General features: G+C 41.5%; 1 protein-coding gene and 1 long non-coding RNA gene across 3 annotated transcripts in view; one reads left to right on the forward strand and one right to left on the reverse strand.

Moving 5' to 3' along the window:
• LOC119476275 (polypeptide N-acetylgalactosaminyltransferase 10-like) overlaps nt 1–18,938 on the forward strand; it is a 65,958-nt gene extending 47,020 nt beyond the window's left edge. Inside the window, exons 6-14 of one of the 2 annotated variants that reach the window (XM_037749653.1) lie at nt 970–1,153; nt 6,483–6,600; nt 11,665–11,772; nt 13,890–14,111; nt 16,762–16,878; nt 17,113–17,262; nt 17,548–17,784; nt 17,927–18,067; nt 18,185–18,936. In XM_037749653.1, coding sequence (XP_037605581.1) covers nt 970–1,153; nt 6,483–6,600; nt 11,665–11,772; nt 13,890–14,111; nt 16,762–16,878; nt 17,113–17,262; nt 17,548–17,712 — 1,064 coding nt within the window. In that variant the 3' untranslated portion in view covers nt 17,713–17,784; nt 17,927–18,067; nt 18,185–18,936. Of the gene's footprint in view, nt 1–969; nt 1,154–6,482; nt 6,601–11,664; nt 11,773–13,889; nt 14,112–16,761; nt 16,879–17,112; nt 17,263–17,547; nt 17,785–17,926; nt 18,068–18,184 lie in introns of both variants that reach the window. The other variant, XM_037749654.1, reaches the window with a different exon arrangement.
• LOC119476276 lies at nt 10,619–24,752 on the reverse strand. The gene is made up of 3 exons (XR_005203984.1): nt 24,742–24,752; nt 21,471–21,475; nt 10,619–11,422 (listed from the first exon to the last, which is right to left on the reverse strand). It is a non-coding gene; the product is annotated as an uncharacterized LOC119476276 (long non-coding RNA).
• Nucleotides 24,753–24,873: the final 121 nt, after the last annotated feature.

A 24,873-nucleotide genomic window follows, 5' to 3' on the forward strand; every position in this document is an offset into this window, starting at 1 on the left:
AGGTCCTCTCTCAGCAGATTGAAGTGACAGCGCACACAAACAAACATAAACAAACACACACACACACACACACAAACACCCACACCACCCCTGCTGTGAGACTAAGCGCTTCCTCATCTGGCTGATGGACTTGCTCACAAACAGTCTCACTTTCTCAATTACCCTTTTTCCATTAGGGACCCATGTTCGGCTCTGTCTCCCAGCATGGCGCCATCCCACATGTTACCATTTTAACAACAAACTGCATGACCCACGTTACCTCTATGTCAAGCTGTTCACACAATACTTAGAGCAGAATGAGTGTCTGCCGGTGCGTGACATAAACAGGCGGCCGTTGTTTGCATTACAACACGTTGTGACACTTGGAATATTAATAACGAAGAGAGGGTAAGGAGGGTGTGACAATTTCATTTTACATGCAGGTTTGCATCACGTGTGACAACAATATAATAATCTGTAATGATCTATGATTTCCAATTCAAAAGAGGGGGGGAAAATCAGTCATAAAGGAGCAGGCACCTACAGTACAGAACTTCATCCAAATGTCATCCAGTCAGACAAACTGCACGTCTGCACCCTCATTCACAAGTTACCTTGAAAATGTTCCAGAGATGAGCTTGGAGATGAGGCTAGACTTGCTCTAAGAAATGATTCAAACAGAAGCTGAACTTTTCAGAGAATATATTCAGAGTGGGTGTCTTTCACGGAGTCAACACGCTGGCGAACCTTTTTAAGACGGTCGATCTGCGTCTGACATGTGTCGAGAGCTGAGTGAGAAAAGGAGCGTAGTGCACGAACACACACAATCTATCTTCCTGTGCACCCACTGACTTCCTCCTTTACTACTGTAGATGAAGGACACACAATACATAAGTCCAGTAACGTTAAATCCTTGCTTGTGTTTGCTTTGGTTCTCCATTGAAAATCAGTGGTATAACTTTATTTTTTGTCTTCCTCTGTGTCTCTCAGACCGAATCGCCCAGAACAGGAAGACCATCGTGTGTCCGATGATCGACGTGATCGACCACGACAACTTCGGCTACGACACGCAGGCGGGGGACGCCATGCGAGGGGCGTTCGACTGGGAAATGTACTACAAACGGATCCCCATCCCTCCGGAGCTGCAGAAGGACGACCCCAGTGAACCCTTCGAGTGAGTGACTTAGATAAAAATCATATTGTCTATCAGTGATGGTATCTTCGGTGTCGTAGCCTCCAACAGACTTTACTCATGGGGATGAACACTTCAGCTCAGTCTCACTACCCTTACAAAAAAGAAGTATACTTCAGGTTTATTTTATAATGTAAACTTAAGTATAGTTCAAGTATAATCCCAAGTATACTTTATGTAATAAGTATACTTAAATCAGTGTCCTAGTAGTATACTTGTAAGTGTACTACTTCAATCCTTCTTGGGACTAAATTGGCCCACTTTTTAGTTAATAAAAGAATACTTTTAAGTATAATTTAAATGTAAGAGTAGTAAACTTTGAGTACACAACTAGTTTACATCCTAGTTGTATTTTGTACTGCAACTATAATATGAACTATACTAAAAGTGAACCTATAGGTATACTGTTAGTTTACTAGTTATACACTTGTAGCCCCTTTTTAGTTTATGAAAGTACCCTTTATTTATAGCCAATGATTTATATATTACATAAAGAGACCTTTGCTATTTGAATTGATATTTTGTGATGCGATTAAAAAAAAGTAATAGGCCAATAGGCTGCTCTATCAAAAAGTAAGCATAAGCCAAATATACTCAGACTTTTCTGTATACTTGTCAATACAAGCAAAGTATACTTAAGTACTGTTAAGTATATCTCTGATAAGTACATAAACAGTAAACTCACCACCTCACTTTATGTTTCAGATGTGTGTAGGAGGGGACAGGCTGAGTGTTTTATTGCTTTTTTGGAGCCCTGCACGTCCATGTGCTCGTAAAACAGGCAGTACAGTGGAAGTCAAACACCCCCTGAGCAGCCACTTCACTGGTGCACTGCAGCGCTCTTCTAACTGTAGACACTGTGTCAACACATGAATTAAACATCATGCTCAGTGGTTCTCCTACTTGCAGCCACACTGTTGTACCACAGCACTTTACATGTGTAACACCTACGTACATGTGCCAGATGCCCATTTGTGATTCTTTTTTTCTGTATCAATAATCTGCATACTGTAGGCTTTGGTCACTTTATCAGTAAGAGCAGAACATTTTGGTGTTGGAGACAGCTAATTAAATCCAAATGGCCTTCACCTGCTCCTCGTTGCCTCTTGTCCGGTGTGGCAGTGGGGGAAGGGAGGAAGGAAGAAGTGCATGTGTGTGTGCACAATGGACAATTATATCATTTCTGAGGGTAATTATAGCTACACAGTATGTTTGTTACTGCAATAGGAGTTTTTTAATCTACACAACACACACAAGCTGAAGTTTCTAAATCTCCATCTACTCCTTTGCTTCACTTTGTCTCAGTGGTAATTAAGTCCATTCCCTTTGCAATGACTCAAATTGTTCCTTTGTGCTCAAGTATACACTAATATAGATTTAGAACAATTTGTAGAGCAGTGGGTTATTATTCCAGACAAAGTCGAACGCTGTCGTGTAATCTGACTGCAGCTGTTTCACATTAAAGTCTTCCAGCCAGTGAGAATCTAGCACCCTGTCCACACACATGCCTATATCTGATCAAATCTCACTTCAGTTCATATTAGTCTACACCGAGCCCCGTCTCCTAAAAATGACGTTCCCATACAATTTAACTGCATTGTGAATTACGTTTCGAGGGAAGCCTATACGTTTGTAATGGTAGTCCGCGGAACTCTACGTACCGAGGAGGAAGATGCTTTGGATGGGTCAAACAAACACAGGACTTTGCCTAAACAGACCGCTGTTTGTGTCCCATGTGAAACTAAATGTTAACCTTCACTGATTTTAATTGACGTTTGTAGCTTAATCATGTATCAAACGTAGTCCTTTTATGTCAATCCATGATGTTTTTTACTAAATCTAACCAAGTATTTTTTGCATTTTGTTTTATTTTTGTTACCATTTACCATTACATTGTTGACCATGTTTCACTCATAACGGTGACAAAAAGCATCTTTTAGGCTTCATGTTTATTTATTTTTTCTAATGTATGTGCATAACAGAACTGAAGACTGTAGCTGTTGTTGTTATGAAGGTAAAAGCAAAGCACGAAACATGGAAACATCTCTGGAGGAAATTGTTTGACTTGTTGCTTGATACAACTTAGTTTAGTGCTTCTACACTATATGGCCCAAAGTGTATGAACAATGGTCCATATAGTGTGCTTCCAACTTTGTGGCAACAGTTTGGTACATTCGGAATATGCGTCTCAATTGGGGGTTTTATGGCAGTTTGTGACACACGGCCTCTTCCCTGTTTATGACCAGCTCTGCGCGTTGTACACAATTCAACTTGCTGACAGTTTGCAGAGATGCATGCTCAAAAGAAAAGCCCACATTTCTGGTCGGAAAGGAGAAACACATCTAGTTTTAAACATTATGAAAGACTTGGATATCAACAGGTTTTGGATATGCACAAATATCGCAACGCCGACCTTTTCAGGAAGGTGGTTGAAGAAATGAAAGAGGGAGGTTGTCCACCACAGGTTACTTTAATTGGAGTATGCATGAATATTAGTGGAATATTAATTTTTTATTAGCCATTTAAAAGCTTAGTAGAACTATTTTCTTATTCGGAATCAGGGCAAAAAAACTGAATATTTGTGCATGTAAATGTAGTCAAGGCCCCCATGCACAAAGCCAGCTTCATGAATACATGTTTTTTACCCAGTTTGGTGTGAAATAACTTGACTGGCCTGCACAGAGCCCTGACCTCAACCCCATCCAATACCTTTGGGGATGAATTGGAACACTGCGAGCCAGGCCTTTTTGCCCAACATCAGTGGCTGGACTCACTAAATGCTCCCGTGGCTGAATGGGAGCAAATCCCAGCGGCCAAGTTCCAAAAAAGCTGGTTGGAAAGCCTTTCTAAAAGCAGTAAATGAATTCCCATGGTTTTGGAATGACATGGCAAACTGGTAAATGTCTGTAAACATGCTGATAGTGAATATATATTATTGCCATTGAGAAAGTAAATTGGACATGATGTCAATTGTATTACACAGCAAACACAGCCATTCATTTATCACACATTTAGAAACCCATCAGGATAGCTCAACCCACAGCGGGCACAGCAAACATAAATGTTTTCATCACTCCAAATTGTTTTTACCTTAATTATAAAGAAGTAGGAATGTTAAAGACAACGCTGTTCGGCCAGAGTGATTCATATGTGTTAAAAGACATAAAACAAAAAGAAGAAAGTCGGAGAGAATACAGAGGTGTTTGTACAGTAATCACTGCTGGATTCATTTCATCCTTTTCACCCTTGGAGAAGGAAAAGTGCAGAAACCCGGCTGTTATCACCACAGGACTCGTATCTTTGCTCACTGCTCACGAGGCGTGGGAAGGCCCTGAGTGTTTCTCACTGCTGACAGTACAGTAGCTGCCCTGTTTGCCTTTAATTGATCCTCCTCAGGGACGACTTTGGCGAGAGCAGACTACCTGCTGGCTGCCTGCCTCCGACTTCTACCTCGATGAAAAGCTTGTAACTATGACAACCTGGTGTACCTGCAAGCGTGTATTGTGATATTTCTGCACTGAAGAGGACCGCTTTTCTTTTGGGAAAGGGGGGATCAAAAGATAGGAAACATTTTTGATTGATTGTTGAAGATTGAAGATCAGTGTTACATTAATCGGGTTGGTGGAGAGAGTTGGGTTCTTTGGAAGAAATCAAATATATATGTGTGTGTGTGTCTGCACCTGCTGCCCCAATTTTTCAGCCTCAGGTGTGCAGCAACTACAGTCACGTACAGCAGCAGCAATACAACAGCTAACAAGCCCTGCACTCAGCAGCACGGAGCTTGTCACAGCAGACAGAAGCCACAGTGCTCTGTAATGGGTTAATTGGTTCTGCACTGTTCAGTGCATCTTCATTATCTGGTGAGATATAGTGCCATCATAAATACATGAACTCTGACTCCGTCTGCGTCTCTGTGTGTGTTGTTTTCGTTCTCTTGTTCCATCTCTCTTTCTTCTATTTTTTTGTCATTTGAGATTTTAATCATGTAGGCTGAAAGGTTTGTTGCTCCCTCGTGGTGGACAGTAGCTTCATACATACATAAAAAAACCTCTTAAACCACTCTTGCAGCACAATCCAATATTCTGCGGACAATTTATATGTTCAGTTTGTTTCAAACACTAATCATTTCGCCAATATGTGAACATATCGTGAACATATTGAACTTATCAATATCATAGGAATATAGTTTGCTGCAAAAGTGAAATAAACGTGAAAAACAAAGTCTGTGATTCATACATATTGACCCTTTCTTGCTGTGTGCGCTTTCAGGTTGAATTCAGTATATGGGATATACTGTAGACGCTGAGGTGATACATGCACATCGGATAAGAATATATTGAATATTGAAGATTGATTTTATAGTTGGAGTTGAGAGACGACGTGTACGACTGGATTGTTTCCCAAGTAGCAAGTTTACAAGCTAAAACGTTTCCTTAAAAAAGCTAAATCATTGTCAGATAATAGCCGGTGGATTCCAAGATTGCATTTCAGCCAATGCTTTCCATACGGACTGTTTACCTGCATTTACCTTCTTATATATCTCAACTTATAACCCAATACTCTGCACCAAGATTACTCAGATCTTCTGACCGATTGCTCTTAAATATCCAACGGTCCAGGCTCAAAACAAAGGGGGACCGTGCTTTTACCGTTTTAGCTCCGACGCCATGGAATTGCCTCTTCCTCCCCGTCAGGTCAGCTGAGACTGTACCACACATACAACTTAAAAAAACACTTTTATAGGCTGGTATATTTATGATTTTGTTGCTTGCAAATCATTTGGTTTTGGTTTTCTTTTAATTATGTTTTGTCAATGTTAAATATCTGCTGTGTACTATTATTCATTTTTCATTATTAACTGTGAAGCACTTAGAAACTGCTGTTATGAAAAAGTGCTCCACACATAAAGTTTATAATTTATTATTCAAGGATAAAGTTTATAAAGTGACTAAGAAATCAATACGCTCCTGCTTGTGTCTCCGTCTATTTCTCTCTCGAGTAGTTCCCGCTGTAGACGTTTTGACATTTCAGCTGTTAGAAGTGATGATTTCTGATTGTCTCCTTGCTTTCTCTCTCTCCGTCTTTGTTCCTTTGACTCGGAAAAAAGTGATGAGTTCAAGGACCTTGTTAGCTGTTGCAGTTGTTTGGGAGTAAATCTAACATGTATTTCGATGTTTTCTTTGGCAAGTGAGAAATGGAAAGCGATGCTGCCGTTGTGCATGCAAATGTAATTTAAAATTTTGGGTGCAGCTGTTGTACAAAATATACTGCAAGTAGTGAGTGTGTGTGTTGTATTCTGTGTGTCCCGCAGGTCACCAGTGATGGCAGGTGGACTGTTTTCTGTGGACAGGAAGTGGTTCTGGGAGCTGGGAGGATACGACACGGGTCTGGAGATCTGGGGAGGAGAACAGTATGAGATCTCATTCAAGGTACAAATGAACAAAGTGCAAATTTAATTTGCAGTTAAAGACAGTTTTCCTCATTTTGTGGATGGGATGGTCAAATAATTTCCTTGTACTGTATGGTTATACACCACTGGCTAACTGAATGCTCATTTATTGTACAAATTTATTTATTTTGCAGATGATATTTCTCTATACATCTATAACCAGCCATTCTGCCAACTTGTTTAGCCCTTTGTCACGGCAGCATTATAATATAATATGTCCTCTTGGAAATCAATGCCATCCCCAGGCAATGGCATCATCCTCTTTTCTTTTGGTTTCTGTCTCATCTATAATGAAAGCTTTATGTCTCTGTTCACTCAGGACTTTATTTGTTTCAAAACCACAAGGACGCTGTCTTTGAGAGTCCTGCTCTATTTCTAATGTTCTCCTTCAAACTCATTAGATTTTCTTTGTCCACATGTTTCAACTAGCCCAGACAGCTTTGAAAACACAGACAATGGTTATTCACATTTAAGTCCAGGTTCAGTGTCAGGGCCGTTGACAGACGGATGGGTATAAATGGAAAACGGATGTTCACGGGACCGTTCTTCTTTTCTCCTCACTTCTAATCCAGCAAAACATTCATATGAGTTATTATATTTTTATAGTCAGTTGTAACAGTTGTTGGGGGATACTGACAAGCAAGGTTGTGGCGTCCTGGTGACAGAGGAGTGTCGGATCAGAAAATGCTCATTATGGGTTATTTTGGAAGGCACCAACATATTTTGTTGTTGTACTTTTAGCAATTGTTCCTATGCGAGTAGTGAATGTTGATGTTGTTGAAGAAAGGCTCAGTAATCTTTCACACTGGACATATGTTGTGTTCTCACAAACTCATTTCCAACACAGTTTCTTGGGGGTATAAAGCAAGATCACTACACAGCCTCTACCTACCTATAGTGTTGTGGTGGTGGATGAAATCTGAAATATAAATCAATTCCTAAACCTGAGGCACCTCAGACTTGACCACTGTATACTGAGATGTAGAAGTATAATTCCACCTTAACTCTCAGTCTGCGGTTGAGTGTTTTTGAAACCCTGAGCAAAAGGTGAGGATTCTTACCTTTAAAGGTGAAACGATAGGCCTCAACTGACACCATCTGAGACCCCGGGGCTGAGCCTGATGTGAAAAGCTCTTAACACTGTTTTGAAGTTTTTCATTTTAAGTAATTACTGAGATAATATCCCTTACCAAGGTTATTATTTTGGCCAAGATTATCGTACTATTAAATTTAGCTATCAGCACATGCCTAGCTGTGCCTCTTAACCCCTACTTTATGCCCACAGATATTCAATTTGGTTTCTTTTTTATTAAGATCCCCATTAGCTGATACAGAGCAGACAGCCAATCTCCTGAGTAACAGGCTCTCATACTAATCCCTCCAACCAAACTGCTGCTCCCGCAGACAGCCAGGCTCGGCTTGCATGGAACACAATCACTTCATTCGCTGGTACAGTTAATCTAAAGCTCCATCTCGGTCACACTGGTATGGGAAAATCAAGCATTTCCAGCTCACACAGTGAATAATGTCGGCACATACAGGCACACAGAGCACAGAGGCGATATGACCTCACATGCCAAGGGAGAGGATAGTGCAAGGCATAAAAGTGACGGTGGATTTGTTATACCGCTCCGGCAGATTGGAGTTTAAGTTATGCAAACATTTGTCAGAGAGAGAGCTGCTCTGGAGGCAGAAATAATTAAACCTCCATGGATGGAGCCCAAAAAAAGGAAGTATTACGAGTAAAAGTTAGCTAACTGGCAAACAGTTGGCAGAGGAGAAACTTTTTTTCTAAAAGCATACATTAAAAAATAAATTGCATGATGTTAAATGTAGCAGTCAGAATGTTGGATAGGTAATAGGCTACTTGCATAAACTTTCACATATTGGCCAGTGGTATGCTTGATAAGGTCATGTTGTTGCTACCATGATAATGCAACCGGCTTTCTGATGCTTGTTTCCATGACAACACCAGCAAACAGTCTATGTTGGCCAAACTTAATTTTTAATGGCATGTGGATTTTTTTTGCATCGTGCTTATTACCAGCTTTCTGTATTGTCCTCTGGAGCAGGTGTCAAACCGAGCAAATACAAAAAATTAACTTGAAAACCATCTGTTGGTTCAAAAGCACGAGGTCAGTCCATTCAGATTGGTGTGGCAGCCAGTACTAACCTTGAAGCATTACATTTTATTCAGACTTTATTGCTGCCAGCCGTTGGACATTAGGACATTATTATTCATGTAGTGGAAGCAAACACATTACCAGAGCCACTGCAATACAGTATATACTGAACTTATGTTTTATTTATCCAAAGACACCAATAGGGATGACTCGAGTTTTAGTTGCACTTTTAGTCAACGCTGGATTTTGTCTTGCAGCGATATGTTTTATTCATGCAGTTGGAGTGAATTCTGTTGTTCTGTAGTTTCTCTCTATCGGCCGATCTGAGTCGGTTCGCTGGTGGTGAAGCTTCATCTGCAGCAGACCATGAGAGTCTTGGTTGTGCTGCAGTGACTATGATGTCAACACAGGGCAATGAGGACTTTTTTGGTTCTGGATGGTTTAATAGCTTAATGCTAGTTGTTAAATGATTCCCATGTGGTGAGTTGTTCTGTAACAACACAAACTCCATCTAAGTGAGAAAGTTTGAAATGAAAGGGAAACAAGCAATTTTCAGAAAAAGGTTGAATAAAAAGCCCATAACAGCCTAAGGCCCTGATCAGACAGCGTGTTTTGCAGTTGTTGTTTTTTTATCAATTGTTGCTAGGCAACCACAAATGTGTGCAAAAATTAGCTTAACACAAACAATGAACTGTACGCTACCTAATAGTTAATAGTAGAGATGCACCGATACCACTTTTTTCAGACCGATTACAAGTACTTACATTTAGGTAATCGCCGATACCAAGTACCGATACCGAGTAAATTCTCTGTGCCAAAAGACCCTTGTTAACAGCCAGCTGGAGGGTGTGAGCGACACACGACAGGCTGGGGAGTCCTGCATACGAGGCGGTGCGCCGCAACCGGCTCTAGGTCGACTTGGAAAGGCTCGGGGCGAAGGTGCTTCTGCAACCCACCCGACCCGTCTTGCAACACGGACCAAGGAGTCTAACGCACGCGCGAGTCAGAGCAGCTAGAATCTGTAGTTTTTTAGCTAAGGAGTACATTTGTATTTGTCGGAAGAAAGGTTAGAAGGCCTAAACATTTGGGATCATCCTCTAGGGACCATGAATACTTATACAGCTGCATGTCCATATAGCATTTTTTTCTGGCAGAAAAGCGCTGAGTGGCCGCACAAAAAAGTTAAAGCGCTCTGAAAAAAGATGCTGGACGCAGCGCTTTTTCTCTATAGGCAGCCTCATGCAGCCGCATACACTCTCTTCTCATTGAGAACAATTGAAAAAAGATGCTGGCGCTCAGAAAAAAAAAAAAAAAACACTCTATATGGACACTCAGCCTTCCCTAATCCCCTACATCCCCTGACATCAGGTCTCAATCAGCTCCCTCAATCGTTCCTTAACCTTGGCGACATATTGGGCCTCGTCCCAATTTAAATCTTTCTTCGGTATAGCTTTGTCCGACACAGTTCAGCAGCAGGTCATTTTCTTTTGCCTGGATGAGTCAAAACCTTTGGGATGTGATCCGCCTCCATCTGAAACACACAACCCAGCCATTGCAATCACCTCGCCGATGATGTTCTTGCTTTTGTTCCATAAGGTTACCATCTTGTTAGGCCAGAAGATGACACATCTTCTCAGGCAACCATTGTGGAATGCCGCAATCTTTTTCATATCGTGTTTGGTCCGGACTTAATGTTGCTGTTATATATAAATGGACCATTCATTTTAAGCATTATTGCTTAGATTTCCGTATTAGGCTCAGCGTAATGTATTTAAATGTATTGTACATGTAGGAACACAGTGAGTTGGGCCATCTGTTCACACCTTTAATGCACTGAATTCAGAAAATTGCAGGAGGGCAGGAGGTCAACCACTGCCTTTACATCCCCTTTAACTCTGTGTTCGTACGTGCCTACACCTTGAAATCATATGTAAAATATGCATATTTCATGTTCCATTACTCCAGCAGCTCCAGCCTACCTCTTACCTTCAAATAGCATCTTATTTACATATTAAAGGACTTTACTCGGCAGAAACAATTTGCAAGCCCTACACCTATTTCTTCCCATACGTAGCTCGTTTGTTTCCATGTTTAAATCCAGCTTTTCATTTCCCTACTTTTCATTTTGCTATTGTCTTTAAAACAAAACCCTTTTTTTTCTCCCCCCATCTCGCCTGCTGTCTCTAAGTCTTTTCTTTCATCGTCATCCTCTTCATTGCCTCGCTTTTCTTTCTCAAGGTTTATTTTCAACGTTGCAAGCCAAGAAAGAGAATCATCACTGTTGTCTTCATTATAGTTGGGAGGATTAAAATGAGCAGCCTCTGCTGGGTGTCTCGGTTGTGAGAGATAGACGAGGGAAAGGGAAAAGAAACATAAAATGACTGTAACGGAAGGTTTGTTTTTTACTTAAGACAATCAGGGTGCTTAAAACATCAAATCTCATTACATAATTTAAGTATTTCAAAGAGACAGCATGTCTGGTTTTCTTGAAAAGTGTTAGCCGTTTTTGCAGTTGCCATTGTTTCTCCAATATCAGCTTAAACACTCATAGTATACTGCACCAATGATGAACCCACCCAGCTGCTCAGGTGAAGTCAGGTCAACATCAAACCATAAATTGGTTTTGGTGTCTTCTTTTCTTCCTCCACTATCCTTCCATTTCATCTTTATTGCCTCCCCCTCCCAATTCACTCCTCTCTCCTCTTAGTCTCCCAGGATTTATAAGCCTGTTAGAACCACTGTACTTCATGCCTCTTTCTTCTCAGCCATCAGTCTCCTCCTCATCTCCTTGATCGTCTCCTCACTTCACCTCCCTTCTACCTTTTCCACCACTTTCTGCCTTTGAATTTTTAAGACGGACAAAGCAGATCCGTCTGATGAAAGAGCTTCCTCTCTCTCCCTGTGTGTGTGTGTCTCTATAGGTGTGGATGTGCGGTGGTCGGATGGAGGACATCCCTTGCTCCAGGGTAGGACACATCTATAGGAAGTACGTCCCCTACAAGGTCCCTGGTGGGATCAGCTTGGCGAAGGTAATTCGTCACACTGTACTGTATGCCTCCACGGTTCATGACAGAATACAATGCAGCAGATCAGTCACAGATTCTCCGTGTACCATAGCAGTCTGACACAGGGGCTTAGTGTCAGCACAATGCTGTCACATCACCTCTGTTACATCTGAGTCACAACACAACAATGGATTACATTATATTGTAAGTAGGACTCATTGAAGCATACTGGATCTGTAAGGGCTGATCCATTCAGATCCTATGTTTCACAATCATATGAGCTCAGGCAGCATAAACCACAGGGTAGACCTGCTGTCCGACACTCCTTTGAGCTCCACTGCAAAAGTGGAACCTACAGTATTTGCAATGCTTTTGTTTTAGCAACATTCTTGGTGCACCACATTGTAAAACTCCATTTGAACTGCAGTATATTGTTCATCATAGGATGAAGACAGAAAGCTCCTCTAGAGCCACAAAAGACATATAACAAGACGTACAACATTAACACCGGCTGAGTTTTTCTAACCCGGAGGACTGTTTCATTGTAATATTTCCATTCATCAGGTCTGAATGTTACAATACCAGTCAGGTATTCTGTTGCTTTTGAATGGCACAGACCACAAAGCTCATTCACAGTAACAATACAGTAGCTCACATGTTTATAATAGTCATATTTGCACCTACACTTATTTGTTCTTATGTCAAATTAGTGAGATTAAACAAACAAAGAATGAAGCAAAATCTGATTATGCTGTTGCAAAATAAAAAAAATAGCTTTAACTTTGTTAGTATTCTGCGGTATTCACACGCAGAACTCTTCAGCATTTAAATTACAGTTTAATTTAGTTCACAAAAACAACATTTTTGGCTCTGTGCTGAAATATGGTTTGATGTGAAAGAAAATATATTCCAGCAAAGGAAATATTTAGTTATTGAAGTACAGAGATGTGGGAAAGTCATCATCTTCATGCAAAAACAACTTCAGTTTCCTTGTACTGCACTGAACAGTGAAACTGAACTACAATGACATGTAAGTGAATACATGAGCTAACAAGAAGGAATGAATGAACCTTTGTCTAATTAAGCTCAAGTACACAGACAATTAAACATACATAAACACATATGGAAACACATACTGTACACTTCATACACACACATCGCCCTGATGTGAGCTATAGTCTTTAAATGGTGCAGTATAACAAATGGCAGCGTTTTGCTTTGGTGTGTCCTCTACTAAGTACTCTCCTCTTTCTCCTCCGTGCACCAGAGCACTTTACAGTCGGCTCAGCATCTACTAACAAAAGACCACCAGACTAGAGGCAGTGTATCCGCTATCTACAACTTCTAGCCTTTACTGTGAAGAATGAGCTTAAGTTTCTTTGTTCCTTGAATGCTTCGAAGTACCTACACGGAATGAGAAATTGTCTAAAAGCGCTAAATCATCTGGGGTGTATAGCCTAACACCATTTATTACGTATGCCTCTGCCGCAGCCTGGAACTTGGCTCAGTATGCAACGGAATAGAAAGGCGCTGGCCTTTGTTTTTGACTTTTTATACTGAACCTCAGTGGAATGCTGATGGTCCTGGATCAGCCTGACCCTGCATACGAGGGAGACCATTTATACAAAGGTACGGAAAATGAACTCTGTCTTCCCTGCACAACATTGAAATTTCATCATCAGTTTCATCCCTCTTAAATTTGTATCATTCTTTAAATTTTGTCTTTTTCATTGAAGTGCTACAGCACTGCAACTTAAACTGCATTCATGGTAACCAACCGGTAAAAGGTCAGCTTGAATTCAGTTGGCTAAAATGGATTTTATTGAGAAAAGGTTGCAGCGAAGTAGCATAATGTTGCTGTTATGTTGGGTTATTCCAAAGCAGAGTCAGTAAATGGATGCCATTGTCGGTGCAGACTCCCTGAGACCAATCTGCAGTACCGACAGCAGACTATGTAAACATTTATGTTCACAAAACAGTCCAATGTGGTTCCCCAAGAGCATCGTCACTGCCAGGGATTTTGTGTTTGTTTGTGGGAGGCTCATAGACATTCTGGCACACTTGCCAGATGCCTGCTGAGAAAACTAGGCTGTTTAGTGAATGAATCTCTCCTGCTGACTTTCTCCTTGATTTGATTCCAGAATCTAAAACGCGTGGCCGAGGTGTGGATGGACGAGTACGCCGAATACGTCTACCAGCGTCGGCCCGAGTACCGCCACCTGTCGGCGGGAGACATGACGGCCCAGAAGGAGCTGAGGAACCGCCTCAACTGCAAGAGCTTCAAGTGGTTCATGAGCGAGGTGGCCTGGGATCTGCCCAAACACTACCCGATGGTGGAGCCGCCTGCTGCTGCTTGGGGAGAAGTAAGGATTAGTTTATGGAACCGCTTTGATGAACGATCCAAGATAGATGTTTCACAGATTGCATGGAGAAGAAAATGTACAGAGAAATACTGTCCACCAGAGGATAGCGTGTCTGAATGAAGGTGCAGTACCAGCAGAGGGCAACAGAACCACTTAGTTAGGTTTAGGAAAAAACATCATGGTTGGCTTTTAAATAAGTACGTAAACTAAGAAAAATACGTACGGAAACAATGTAACAAAACAACGGAAAACACATTACAAACATCACTAAAACACACGTCACTAACGTCATAAACGTCACAAACGTAACTTACAAAACAAAACATCAGTCTCAAACACTGGTCTCCAGGTTGAAAGTCCTGTGTTTGTTGGACCCATCCACTTCCCCTTCTATAAGCAGTCTTTCTCACTTTTTTATTCTGCATCGCTACCTCTGAACGTAGCATATTTACGCGGATGCATTTACATAACAGTCAGTACAGACAACACGGCGTACAAAAGCAAGAATGGCGTTCTCATTTCACAATTTTGCCTTGCGCATTATCATGTCATTGATATGTATTTTCGTGCAACTGGGCTGGACTGACAAATGCATGGGAGAATTAAGTGATCTTATAACTAGAAAAGTGCACTCAGTAGAGTGATAGTTCTACATACATACATACTTTACGTCTATCTAATGATCACTATCCTGCTTTCCATTTGGAAATCGAGAAAACATATGATTGTGTGCTAAGACATTTATTCTGGCCTGGGTTGTAGTCTGATTTGGTACAGTACTGGTGTTGGGGATGTTTTTTCTCCATGTCTGTCTGTTCAGTTGGGTTGTGATCCAGGGCCAGAGTCTTGCGTTCCAGCACTAATTTTTGATTTGTGGCACCTGCTTTGAATACCCGAGTTTAAAAGCCCCTCCTCCACCTAGCAGCACTCTATCAGCCACACTCCCAACCAGTTGGCTCTGCAGGAGCAGAGGTTCCCCTCACCACTTTGTTTGCTCATTGATTTCTTTTGTTTACTTATTCAAATTCAAAGTTTAGTTTATTCATCTCTCTTTTTTTTTTTTCTTTATGTTGCTTCCTTGAGTCAGGGTCATGACACATGCAATTGTCTTACATAGGTGTGCAAATCAAGAGAGGAACAATTTGTAATGTGTAGCGGAGTCCAAACTGAAGCAGTTGTTGATCACTTGCAGCTCCTACCGGCCGGTTAAGAGTAGTGCGGATTCAGCAGTCAGCGGTCAATAAAATATCTTTTCAAAAAGTGTGAATCACTGCAAGCACGAGAGGTCCTTGAGCATACAGTCATAAATGAGCACAAAAAATAGAAGGCTGATTGGTCCGGCAGTATGCAAAATCAGCCGCGGGCAGACAGACAGACACAGTGATGCACGCACGCACACACACACACCAAATATATAATCTCCTGGTAGAGATAATAATAAGGCAATGAATTCCCCCCCACTGTCAGCACTAACGGTTATTTAAAGTTTGTTCGTGATCTGATGAGAGTCCTCTACCTTCTTATTATTTCAGAAATAAAAAAGAAAATCTGCAGAGACAGAAGTAAGAGGAATAACAATATCAAAGGAAGGAGGAAATGAGTATAAACTGCTCCTTCGCTAAAAGCAAAGTTAAAACACTGTTTTTATCCTTTGTTTGAAAATGTCAGCGGTTTCTACCTCCCCCTTAAATTATCTGGAAAACTTTGTTAATGCCTTGAGGCTGCTTCCCCGACTCTGGGTCTCCGAACAACCAGACACTTTGAAATTAGTGCATTCACCATGACCGCACTTTGCCAGCTTAGCTTTAATATATTCAGAATCAAGTCACGGAAGAACAATATTTACAAATCTTTGAACTACTTCCTGCACAAATACTGCAAAGTGTGCCGGAGACAACGGTGACCATCGGGCACATATTCAATTCAACACAAGATTTTAGATTTACCAGAAATGAAATACTAGTGAGAGTTCTCCCAGTTGAAAGAGGGGCGTGCATCGGGCTGGAGATAGCAATAGCCAAGTCCCCCGTAGTCTAAGCAGAGAAGAAACAGTGATGAAACATGTTTGCAATAACACCAGGTTTATGGCTTCTCCTCCTACATGCTGCAACTATCATCAGATGCATCTTGGGTGCACACCCAGGGGCCAAACATGCCTTTGGGCCCTTCCAAGTGTACAAAAAACAAAAACAAAAAGAATTTACGTGGGCACAAACAGCAAACCGACAGCACAGAGTCCTTTGCAATGTAGGTATATGTTCAATTGTGTATAAAAAAAAGATGTGTGATCAGATAATTGTTAAACAAGGGCACTGGTAAGAGAGGATATATACTGAAATAGGATTATTTTATGCAGATCCAAAGTCAAATGTCATTTTATAGGTTGTAAAGTGACAAGAAACGTTTGATGAAATGCAGTGAGAAATGTTCCCCCAGCAGGGCCACAACACACATGATCTGCAATAAATCAACATCTAAGGTTTTAAATTAAAATCACAGGGGCCCATGAAGGCCTTAATCCAGCCATGACTATGCTGGATTAAAAATAATATCTGATAAATCCTGTGCTGTGACTGTCCATAACTAAAGAGCAAGCTGTCCTTGTTTCTGTGACTCCATGTCTCTGTGTTTTTGTGTGTGTGTTTTGTAGATAAGGAACGTGGGCAGCGGGATGTGCATGGAGATCAAACACTTTGTGTCAGGGAGCCCCATCCGCCTGGAGAACTGTGTGAAGGGGCGGGGCGAGGTGGCCTGGAGCCATGGACAGGTGAGGCTCATTCATTACACTTTCTCCAGTAAAATGTCTCAGGAGTCTCCTGACCTGGGAGGCTTTCATCCAACAGTCCAACCTGTACAACATATGACACACTATCCTCATACTCCAGTAGAACTCTAAAAACAAGCACCGTAAAAAGGAAACACATTGTTAGAAACCTCAGGAAGAGCAACAGAGGAGGGAAACAGTGTGCTGTTAGTTACAGTTGAGATGTGTTCCCTGCAGGTGTTAACATTTGGTTGGAGGGAGGACATCCGGGTGGGCGACCCAATACACACTAGGAAGGTCTGCTTCGACGCCGTCTCCCACAGCAGCCCCGTCACCCTCTACGACTGTCACGGCATGAAGGGCAACCAGCTGTGGCGCTACAGAGAGGTACGGCAGGGGGAGAGGAAACTGAGAGTTTATTACCTCTAGAAAATGCTGGCATTTACAGCATGCATCCTGTTCTTTAGCCTTCCAACTGTCCTGTTGTTCACAACAGTCCGTTTTAGAAATAAGTGTGGGATGAGTGGTATAATGGTTTAACATAACAAATCATGGTGGAGTATTTATTTGCGAGAGTGTAATGCAAAGTATGTGATTTAATATTTCACATAAATGCCCCCAAAATCATATCAAGAAGGAAATAAATAGCAGTTCTCTTTCTCTTTCCTCCAGGATAAGAGTCTGTATCACCCCGTCAGTAACAGCTGCATCGACAGCAGCCCGAGCGAGCGGCGGGTCTTCATGAACACGTGCGACCCCTCCTCTCTTAGCCAGCAGTGGCTGTTTGAGAGAACCAACGCCACCGTGCTGGAGCACTTCAACCGGGGCGCCAACTGAGGCCACTGGACGGTGAGATGAGGCGTCTTCCACGGAAAAAAAGACCATGAAACAATGATCAGCTTTGATCAGGTGAATAATACATTTATCTGACCTTGTTTTCTCCGGAACAAAATTACGCTTTCGTTCAAGTCAACTTTTTGTGGGATTTGTTGACAATAAGAAAAACAGACTGCCTGCCTGTTAATCTGACCTCTGTTTCACTGCTGTCCAGATAAGAATGGAAGCTACAAGTGAATAACGTGCTGCTCCAGAAACATCCTCCGTGGTACAGCAGTGATCCAGTGCGCTGGTCGGACCACACAACAACCCCCAGAATACAATCATGCAGCGTGAGCTTGTGATGAGGAAGAAGGTAAAAGAAACACGCTTGCTTGACTGACACCAACAGTCTGTCAATCTACTGTCTATTGAAGATCACATTACTTAAAAATACTGATAAAAAAAATGATTGTATTCTGTCTATCCCCAGGGTAGGAGAACCACGGTCCTGTGGAGAAAACACAGAGCTCAAGTTTGGACCTCAAGAATCTCCAAGAGTCAAAAACCACAAACTCTGCTGGATTTAATGGATTGTCTCGTCTTTTGCCTCTTTTCACCTCGTCTTTTTCAATTGTTGCCTTAACAATTCCGACCATGGGAAATACCTGCTCCCTATGCGTCCATCCAAGGTACCAAATCAAGCATATGAGGACATATGCGGGACTTTTGCAAGCCAAAAACTCTATGGAAACTGGAATTGCCAAACATCTTTGGAACAATCATTGCTGCACAGTGTGCAGATGAATTGCAAGAATATGTCTTTTATAGACGGAACACAATCTTGTACGGACTCATCTTTAAAGTGCAATTGTTTTTTCTACTGAGCAATAAAGCAACAAAATTACACAGGTTATGTCCATTTCTATCACAAGATGATTTTTGTTTTGTTAAATGCTTATAATATTTTGTGCTGTCTGACAATTTAATGCTCAAACACGTTCATGAATCAGATTCCTTAAAGGCCTGAGGGAATTATACAGAACACACTGTATAATGAATACAGAGAATGTGTCATCAGCCGGGATATATTACTATCAAGTGAAAACTCAACAGCATGTCTGTCTATTAACAAACTGAAAACTTTGGTCCGAAGTGGAATACCCCGACCCGCAATGATTTCTACGTGTAAGAAGTTACAAACAGTCCCTTTAAAAAAAATGAAAACAAACTTGAAACTTCTAGTTTAAATCGGGTTATCGGAGCTGAAAATAAATGTCATCCACAGTGAATACATTTACATGATAATGAAACAGGGATTGCTAATATTGTCTTCGTTATCGTATAATCGCTTGTGTGCCTGCACTCCAGCGATGTGTGTTTGACCACTCAGGTCCTTGACTCAGCACCTGTATATGAGCAAAGCCTTATTGGAAATCTGATAAAAAAACAAGGTCACACAAACTCATCATCTCTGCTCAGTCTGGGGAGGAAACCTGCACAGCAAGCTAACGTTCCCCTATAGAGGACAGCAGCTGCAGAGGCCCAAAGATCATTTTGCCACTTTCACTTTTTTTTTATTAACAGAGTGAGTCATCAACCTGAGTGGCGATTCCAACACCGCGAGTCTGAGGGTCTTATATTGGCTGTCTGATGCCACCAAGGTCAAACAAAGAAAACAATGGAAGCCAATGCATAACCATGGTTGCTCTCTAATGACCAGATTTTCCATATTGGTCCTCTGACGGTCAGAACAAAAGTTCCTTTCTTGGACATAATGCTGTTTTTGGAGCCGTTCATTGCAGATAAGCCATCTACAGGAAACCTCTAGCCCTACAAGTGTTACTGCTCCTTTAATCTGTCTGGCCTGGAATTTAATCCCATAAGAGCCTCCTCCGCGTTCGATGTCTGCAGCTCTAAAAGTAAAAGAAATCCAAGATTGAGTTGACTTCTCACTTCTTAAAAAAAATGAAGATAAACATTTTCCCACACAATTAATCCAAGCTTAAAGAAACGATGGTAGACGCGCTCATTGGTCGTGCTGCTCTCCAGTGAAGTTTGAAGCGACAGGCTGGCACACATTTTCATCAAATAGAATATCTCCATTCACTTTCTGCTCGTCACTGTGAGGGCTGTTTGAAAAGACGTGTGATGGAAACTTTGCCATCTCAAGCTCTAAACAAACGCAGAGACGATCAGAAGTGAATGGCGGGTAATCTTCGCAATTACCGACTCCAGAGCTGCGTGTGTAATGCACTGCGTCGAGTCAATTTTACAAAGGAGGGGAGAGACCCACTGTCACTAAAAATTACATTTCTAACACATCCAGCTCCGCATTCTCCTCCATCACATCATGACCCTGCACCCACTCCTTTTGATGATGTGCAATATGAACATCAGACGGCATGAAATGGACTGATAGATGCGAGCCGGAGACAAAAGCTGAAACCAAAAAAGAGGTAATTAAATCCTGCCCTGACTGAAAAATAAAACCATCTTTAGTGTCAACTTGTATCTTTCATATCTGGCAAGTATATTTGCAGAAATAGGTCAGCAACTGTATCAGCATGTGTGTTAACCAGGCTAATGGTAGCATTAGTAGCATGTAGGAGATAAGACTGAAAGAGTCCTCAAATGAAATATGACATGACTACTAGTGAAAGTGCAGTTTGTCTCTGGGGAGACGCTTACTGCTAGTCTGACTAATAACCAAGCGCTCCTCCCGGCTTCTGATTGGCTCGGTCCAGAGAACCAGGAGAGGTGTGACAGGCCTGCTCTGCTCATGACCTATCAGCTGAATAATTACAGCTAACCTCCTTCTCCACAGGGCTTCGCTGCTATAAACGGCCCCGCTGTCACACACTAATGGAAAATCACGGCCGTGGCAGCGTCGCGGCGGCAGGCTCGAGTCACCGGGGACCTGGGTGGACGTATTCGGGTCAAATCCTTTATCACGTCGGCCTCGCTGTTTAAAAACGGCAGATTGGAGCTGTTCTTCAAGGATGTTTTCGAGACTTGTTTGTGCATATCCCAGTCTGGACTGTTTTACTGTCTACATTGACAAATAACTACAATGCACATTTTTTTTTCATGAAACAGGTGACACTGACAGCCAGACAACAGCTTAAGACAAGGCACAACAAAGCCTCATATTCTAGCTGTTCCCTCATCTAATATAGAAGCATGGACACGTCTTGCATCTTTGCTTGCAGAACAAGCTGCCAAAGGGACATTCACTGGAGAAAAAGCCTGGTCTCACTCCCAGGGGCGTCAAACACCGACGCTACGGCAGTGGCCATCAGCGTACAAGGCCCCCTTCAGCGTCTGTATGAGACGCACAAGGCCTTCAACTAACTCCAGTTATTTTAAGCCAAACCACGATCTTTTCCTAAACCTAACTAAGTTGTTTTCTTGCCTAAACCTAAGGAAGTTGTTTCCTGTGAAGACAGAAGTTTATGTTGAAAAAGTATGCATGTAACGAGCAAAACTTGACATGTGTTGCTTGTAGGATATCATACGAACCGTTGTATGAGAATACATTCCAGAGTCACATGACATTTGATCCGTAGCTTAAGCCACATCACAAGCGTACTTATCGGAAGCCAAACCATGATGTTTTTATCCCTAACCAAGTAGTTTTGTAGCCTAAACCTAACCGCCGCCATTCCACAACGTTAACTACGTGTCACAACGTTAACCAAGCACAAACGTTCTGCATCTAGATACTACGCAAAAAGGCTGCCCGAGCGGCAAAGTATGACGAGAAGGGATGAGATCACGTTGGCTAATTCAGCAGATCAGCTCGCATTTTGAAAACTGTATCTGCAGATGTGATATTTGTTGCTTTATACCACTGCTAAGAAAACACTTAAGCATCGTAATTTATTTGCATTGCGTCTCTGTGCCCCTGCCGGCTAAGCTATCAAACACAGACACCAGCCCGCCCACTCACAGACTTAAAGGCTAAATGAGTGATATTTGCAGTGCACTCCAGAATTATCTATAATTTGTTTCTCTAAATGCTTTGTGACAATACTTGTACCTGAATATTGAAGGTCTTTGCTCTGGGTAAACAACTCTTGCAGGAGTAAATTATGTTCCCAAAGTTCCAACTGAGGTAACCTGACACAATTGAGTCGTCATGAAGCTCTGCTGCTTTAACAATTGGAGCATGTTTGCAAGCTATACAACAGGTGGACAGCTAAACACATATCATTGGTAGCCAATACTTAGAAAGAAGAAATAGTCCATCCTGTCCTCTTAAAGCATGATATTGTCAAAATTGTACTCCAAATTTGAAGTGTTGACTTCCTAACCTTCAACATAACAGCACGCCCCTCACTCTGCATATTTCTATCATCATCCTTCTGCCTGTGAAGCGAATACATTTTACCACTCGGCAGTCTGTGTGAGGCTCAGTGACTTAGTTAAATACCTGTTGTTATATTTACATAAACCCATTCAGCCCGGGTGAGTAAATCACAGACTGAAGCTGCAGAATAACAACCAGCGTTTTTGACAGCGACGAGCAGAAACCGCAGCTCATTGTACGGCAGTCAGTCGCTCGCTGTTGTTGGCGATGCACACATGCTGCTGTCACCTCCGTCTTTTGAGCAGATTTATACGGCACGCTATATATTCTGTTCAGGTTGCCTCCACCAGGCACATGTCCAAAAGCAGCTCTCGTACAGGAGCCAAACTGCTCTTCAGCGGAGAGAAAGCCATAAAGAATCAGTTTTGCCAGTTTAGAGTTTACATTACATAACAAGGTCCTTACTGGTCTTTTTGTTTTTCTCAGTCCACTTACTACAAATCAACAATTTACTGTTGTAATTTAGTTTTTTTATGTTTTTCCACACTACACTGCAGCCAGTCTTTTCTATTTATTTGAATACATTGTGAAAATCAATTCACACAGAAACATACTTGAGTTCAGTACTCCATCACAGTGAACAACAGCAATGACCAGGACTCGGAGCCCAGAAGCACATTGTTTAGAGAGATCACTTGATGGTCAGACAGGCTTTCAGACTGTCCTCACTAATTCTGCTAAATCTGAAAACACAGTTCATGTGTGGAAATAAAGTGCACCCACACTTATGTTTCCATGTTGTTTTTGTAAAGTTGTTCTCATGTATTTTTTGGTTTCTTTGTTGCTGTTGTCAGACAGCTGAACAAGCATAAATCAGTGGTTTTGCTGCATACAAAAACACAGAGGCTAGTACGACGAAGTGAGCAGCAGTCGCCATGACAATGTCCTCTTATATTTTTTATCAAAATTACAGTATAATTTCATGCTGATGCAAAGTGCAGATTGATTTGCGCTGCAGAACCACGTAATTTTGACAAAAATAAAAGCTGACACGATGTCACCTGTGATGGATTACCCATGTCAAGCAAGTTTGAAGTCTCTGCAAGTTGATTTTCTTAGTGTGCAGAAATTAACATAAACATCACAGACTGCATAGAGGAAAGGAAAAGCATATTCAAAAATATAAAGCAACTATGCTTTAGATGGTCAGCATTGATGAAAGTAGTTCATGATTTAAAGTAAATGCAGCAAAACATGCAGCAACACTGGCAAGATCCCTCAAATGTTCTTAAGTCCAACCAACATTTATTCAAGTGACAATTTTATTATTTTGCAACCAACCACCGCCAAAGCTTGCGTTTGTATGTGGGTGGAACTGTGAAGCACACCTTATACAAAAAAGAGAAACATGTATTGACATGCATAGTCCCAAGGGGATAATTACGAATTTTAGTAAACCCCTCATCTTCCTTCTAGTGCCACTATCAACTCAAAATGTGTTTTTTACCAAAACTTTGGCCAAGGAAAAACTCAACAAAATCTAATGGGCATTCTGGTGACGTCTAATCTTCCATTTTTTCGCCACAGTCAAACCAAAGATTCCCCTTGACCAACACTTTGGTTTATAGTGTCTTGAAATGGACAGATTTCCATACAATTTGCTGTGAAGTTCAAGGCCATCAGAGGAATAATACAAATGTATTTTACCTTTCTGGTAGTATGCAAGCAGGAAAACATAAAAACAAACAACAACAACAACAAAGACATTTGAAAATGTAATGGGATCAGCAGCATGAAATTTAAGAAGCATATTCATGATCCACAGAGGATGAACCCCTTACATATTCAGCCCTGCAGGACCTTACCTCCAGCACCCTATATGTGCTGCTCTGCACACATGTTTATCCTAATCAAATACGTAATTTGCCATGATCTTTTCTGAGCAAATTCATGGTACCCAGAGGATGAACCCTCTAGATTTTAATATCCAAATACCCTTTCCTGAAGCACCATCATCTGGACATAAATTTCTGGTTAAGCTCAACCACTGGTAAGCCTCTTAGAATAGCAAAATTGTCAGTATGTTTGTCTTTCTGTCCAATATGTACATATTAGTGAGGTTTTAGACTTTTAGTCTTGTTTCGCTATAAACACTAGTATTTTAAGGTAAGTGTTATTTCTTTGAATATGATGCAGGAGACATTAAACTCTTTAAAAGGATAACTCATATAACACGAGTGGGAGATTGAGACTCTTACTTTTGGGGGCTCTGAATCCTCTAAGCACATTGTGGAATGACATCTGCAAAATCAAGACAATCCGCAGAAAAGAAAGCAGCACCATTCTTCACCTAAGTGACAGATTTGTATAAGGGAGGGTGGAGTTGAGATGGATGTGAAGCATGGGTTTTCTAAGATCACACAGAAGTGCTCACTTGAAAGCCTGAAAGCCGAAAAGGAAACTTTTCTTTCTGCACCCCCGAGAAGGCCTATCATTTTAATTCCATTTCATCTGGTTTCAAGTCGCATCTCACGGCATGCGGTGTGCTCAATCCTAAATTTGAAGCATTTATTTCAATGCTCGAGGGTTTTGTTCTGATAGAGTGATGACAACTAAAGAAAAATCTGCCCTCTCCCCTCGCTATATATCACCGCTCTGTGAAGTTCACTGCACTGCAGGAGCTATTTGTGTGATCAAGTGGTGTAATTTAATCTCCACATACCCATTTACACTCAGACCCTGCATTGTCTACTTCACTTGGTAGTTTTTTACATTTCCCAGAGTGCCTTTCAACAGTCCCGTTAAAATTGGCATGATAATACTTTCAGCAACACACATAGCAGGAACCTTACACTTCCTCTCATTTTGAA

The sequence above is a fragment of the Sebastes umbrosus genome, chromosome 17, assembly GCF_015220745.1.
Source record: "Sebastes umbrosus isolate fSebUmb1 chromosome 17, fSebUmb1.pri, whole genome shotgun sequence".
Taxonomy (NCBI): Eukaryota; Metazoa; Chordata; class Actinopteri; order Perciformes; family Sebastidae; genus Sebastes; species Sebastes umbrosus.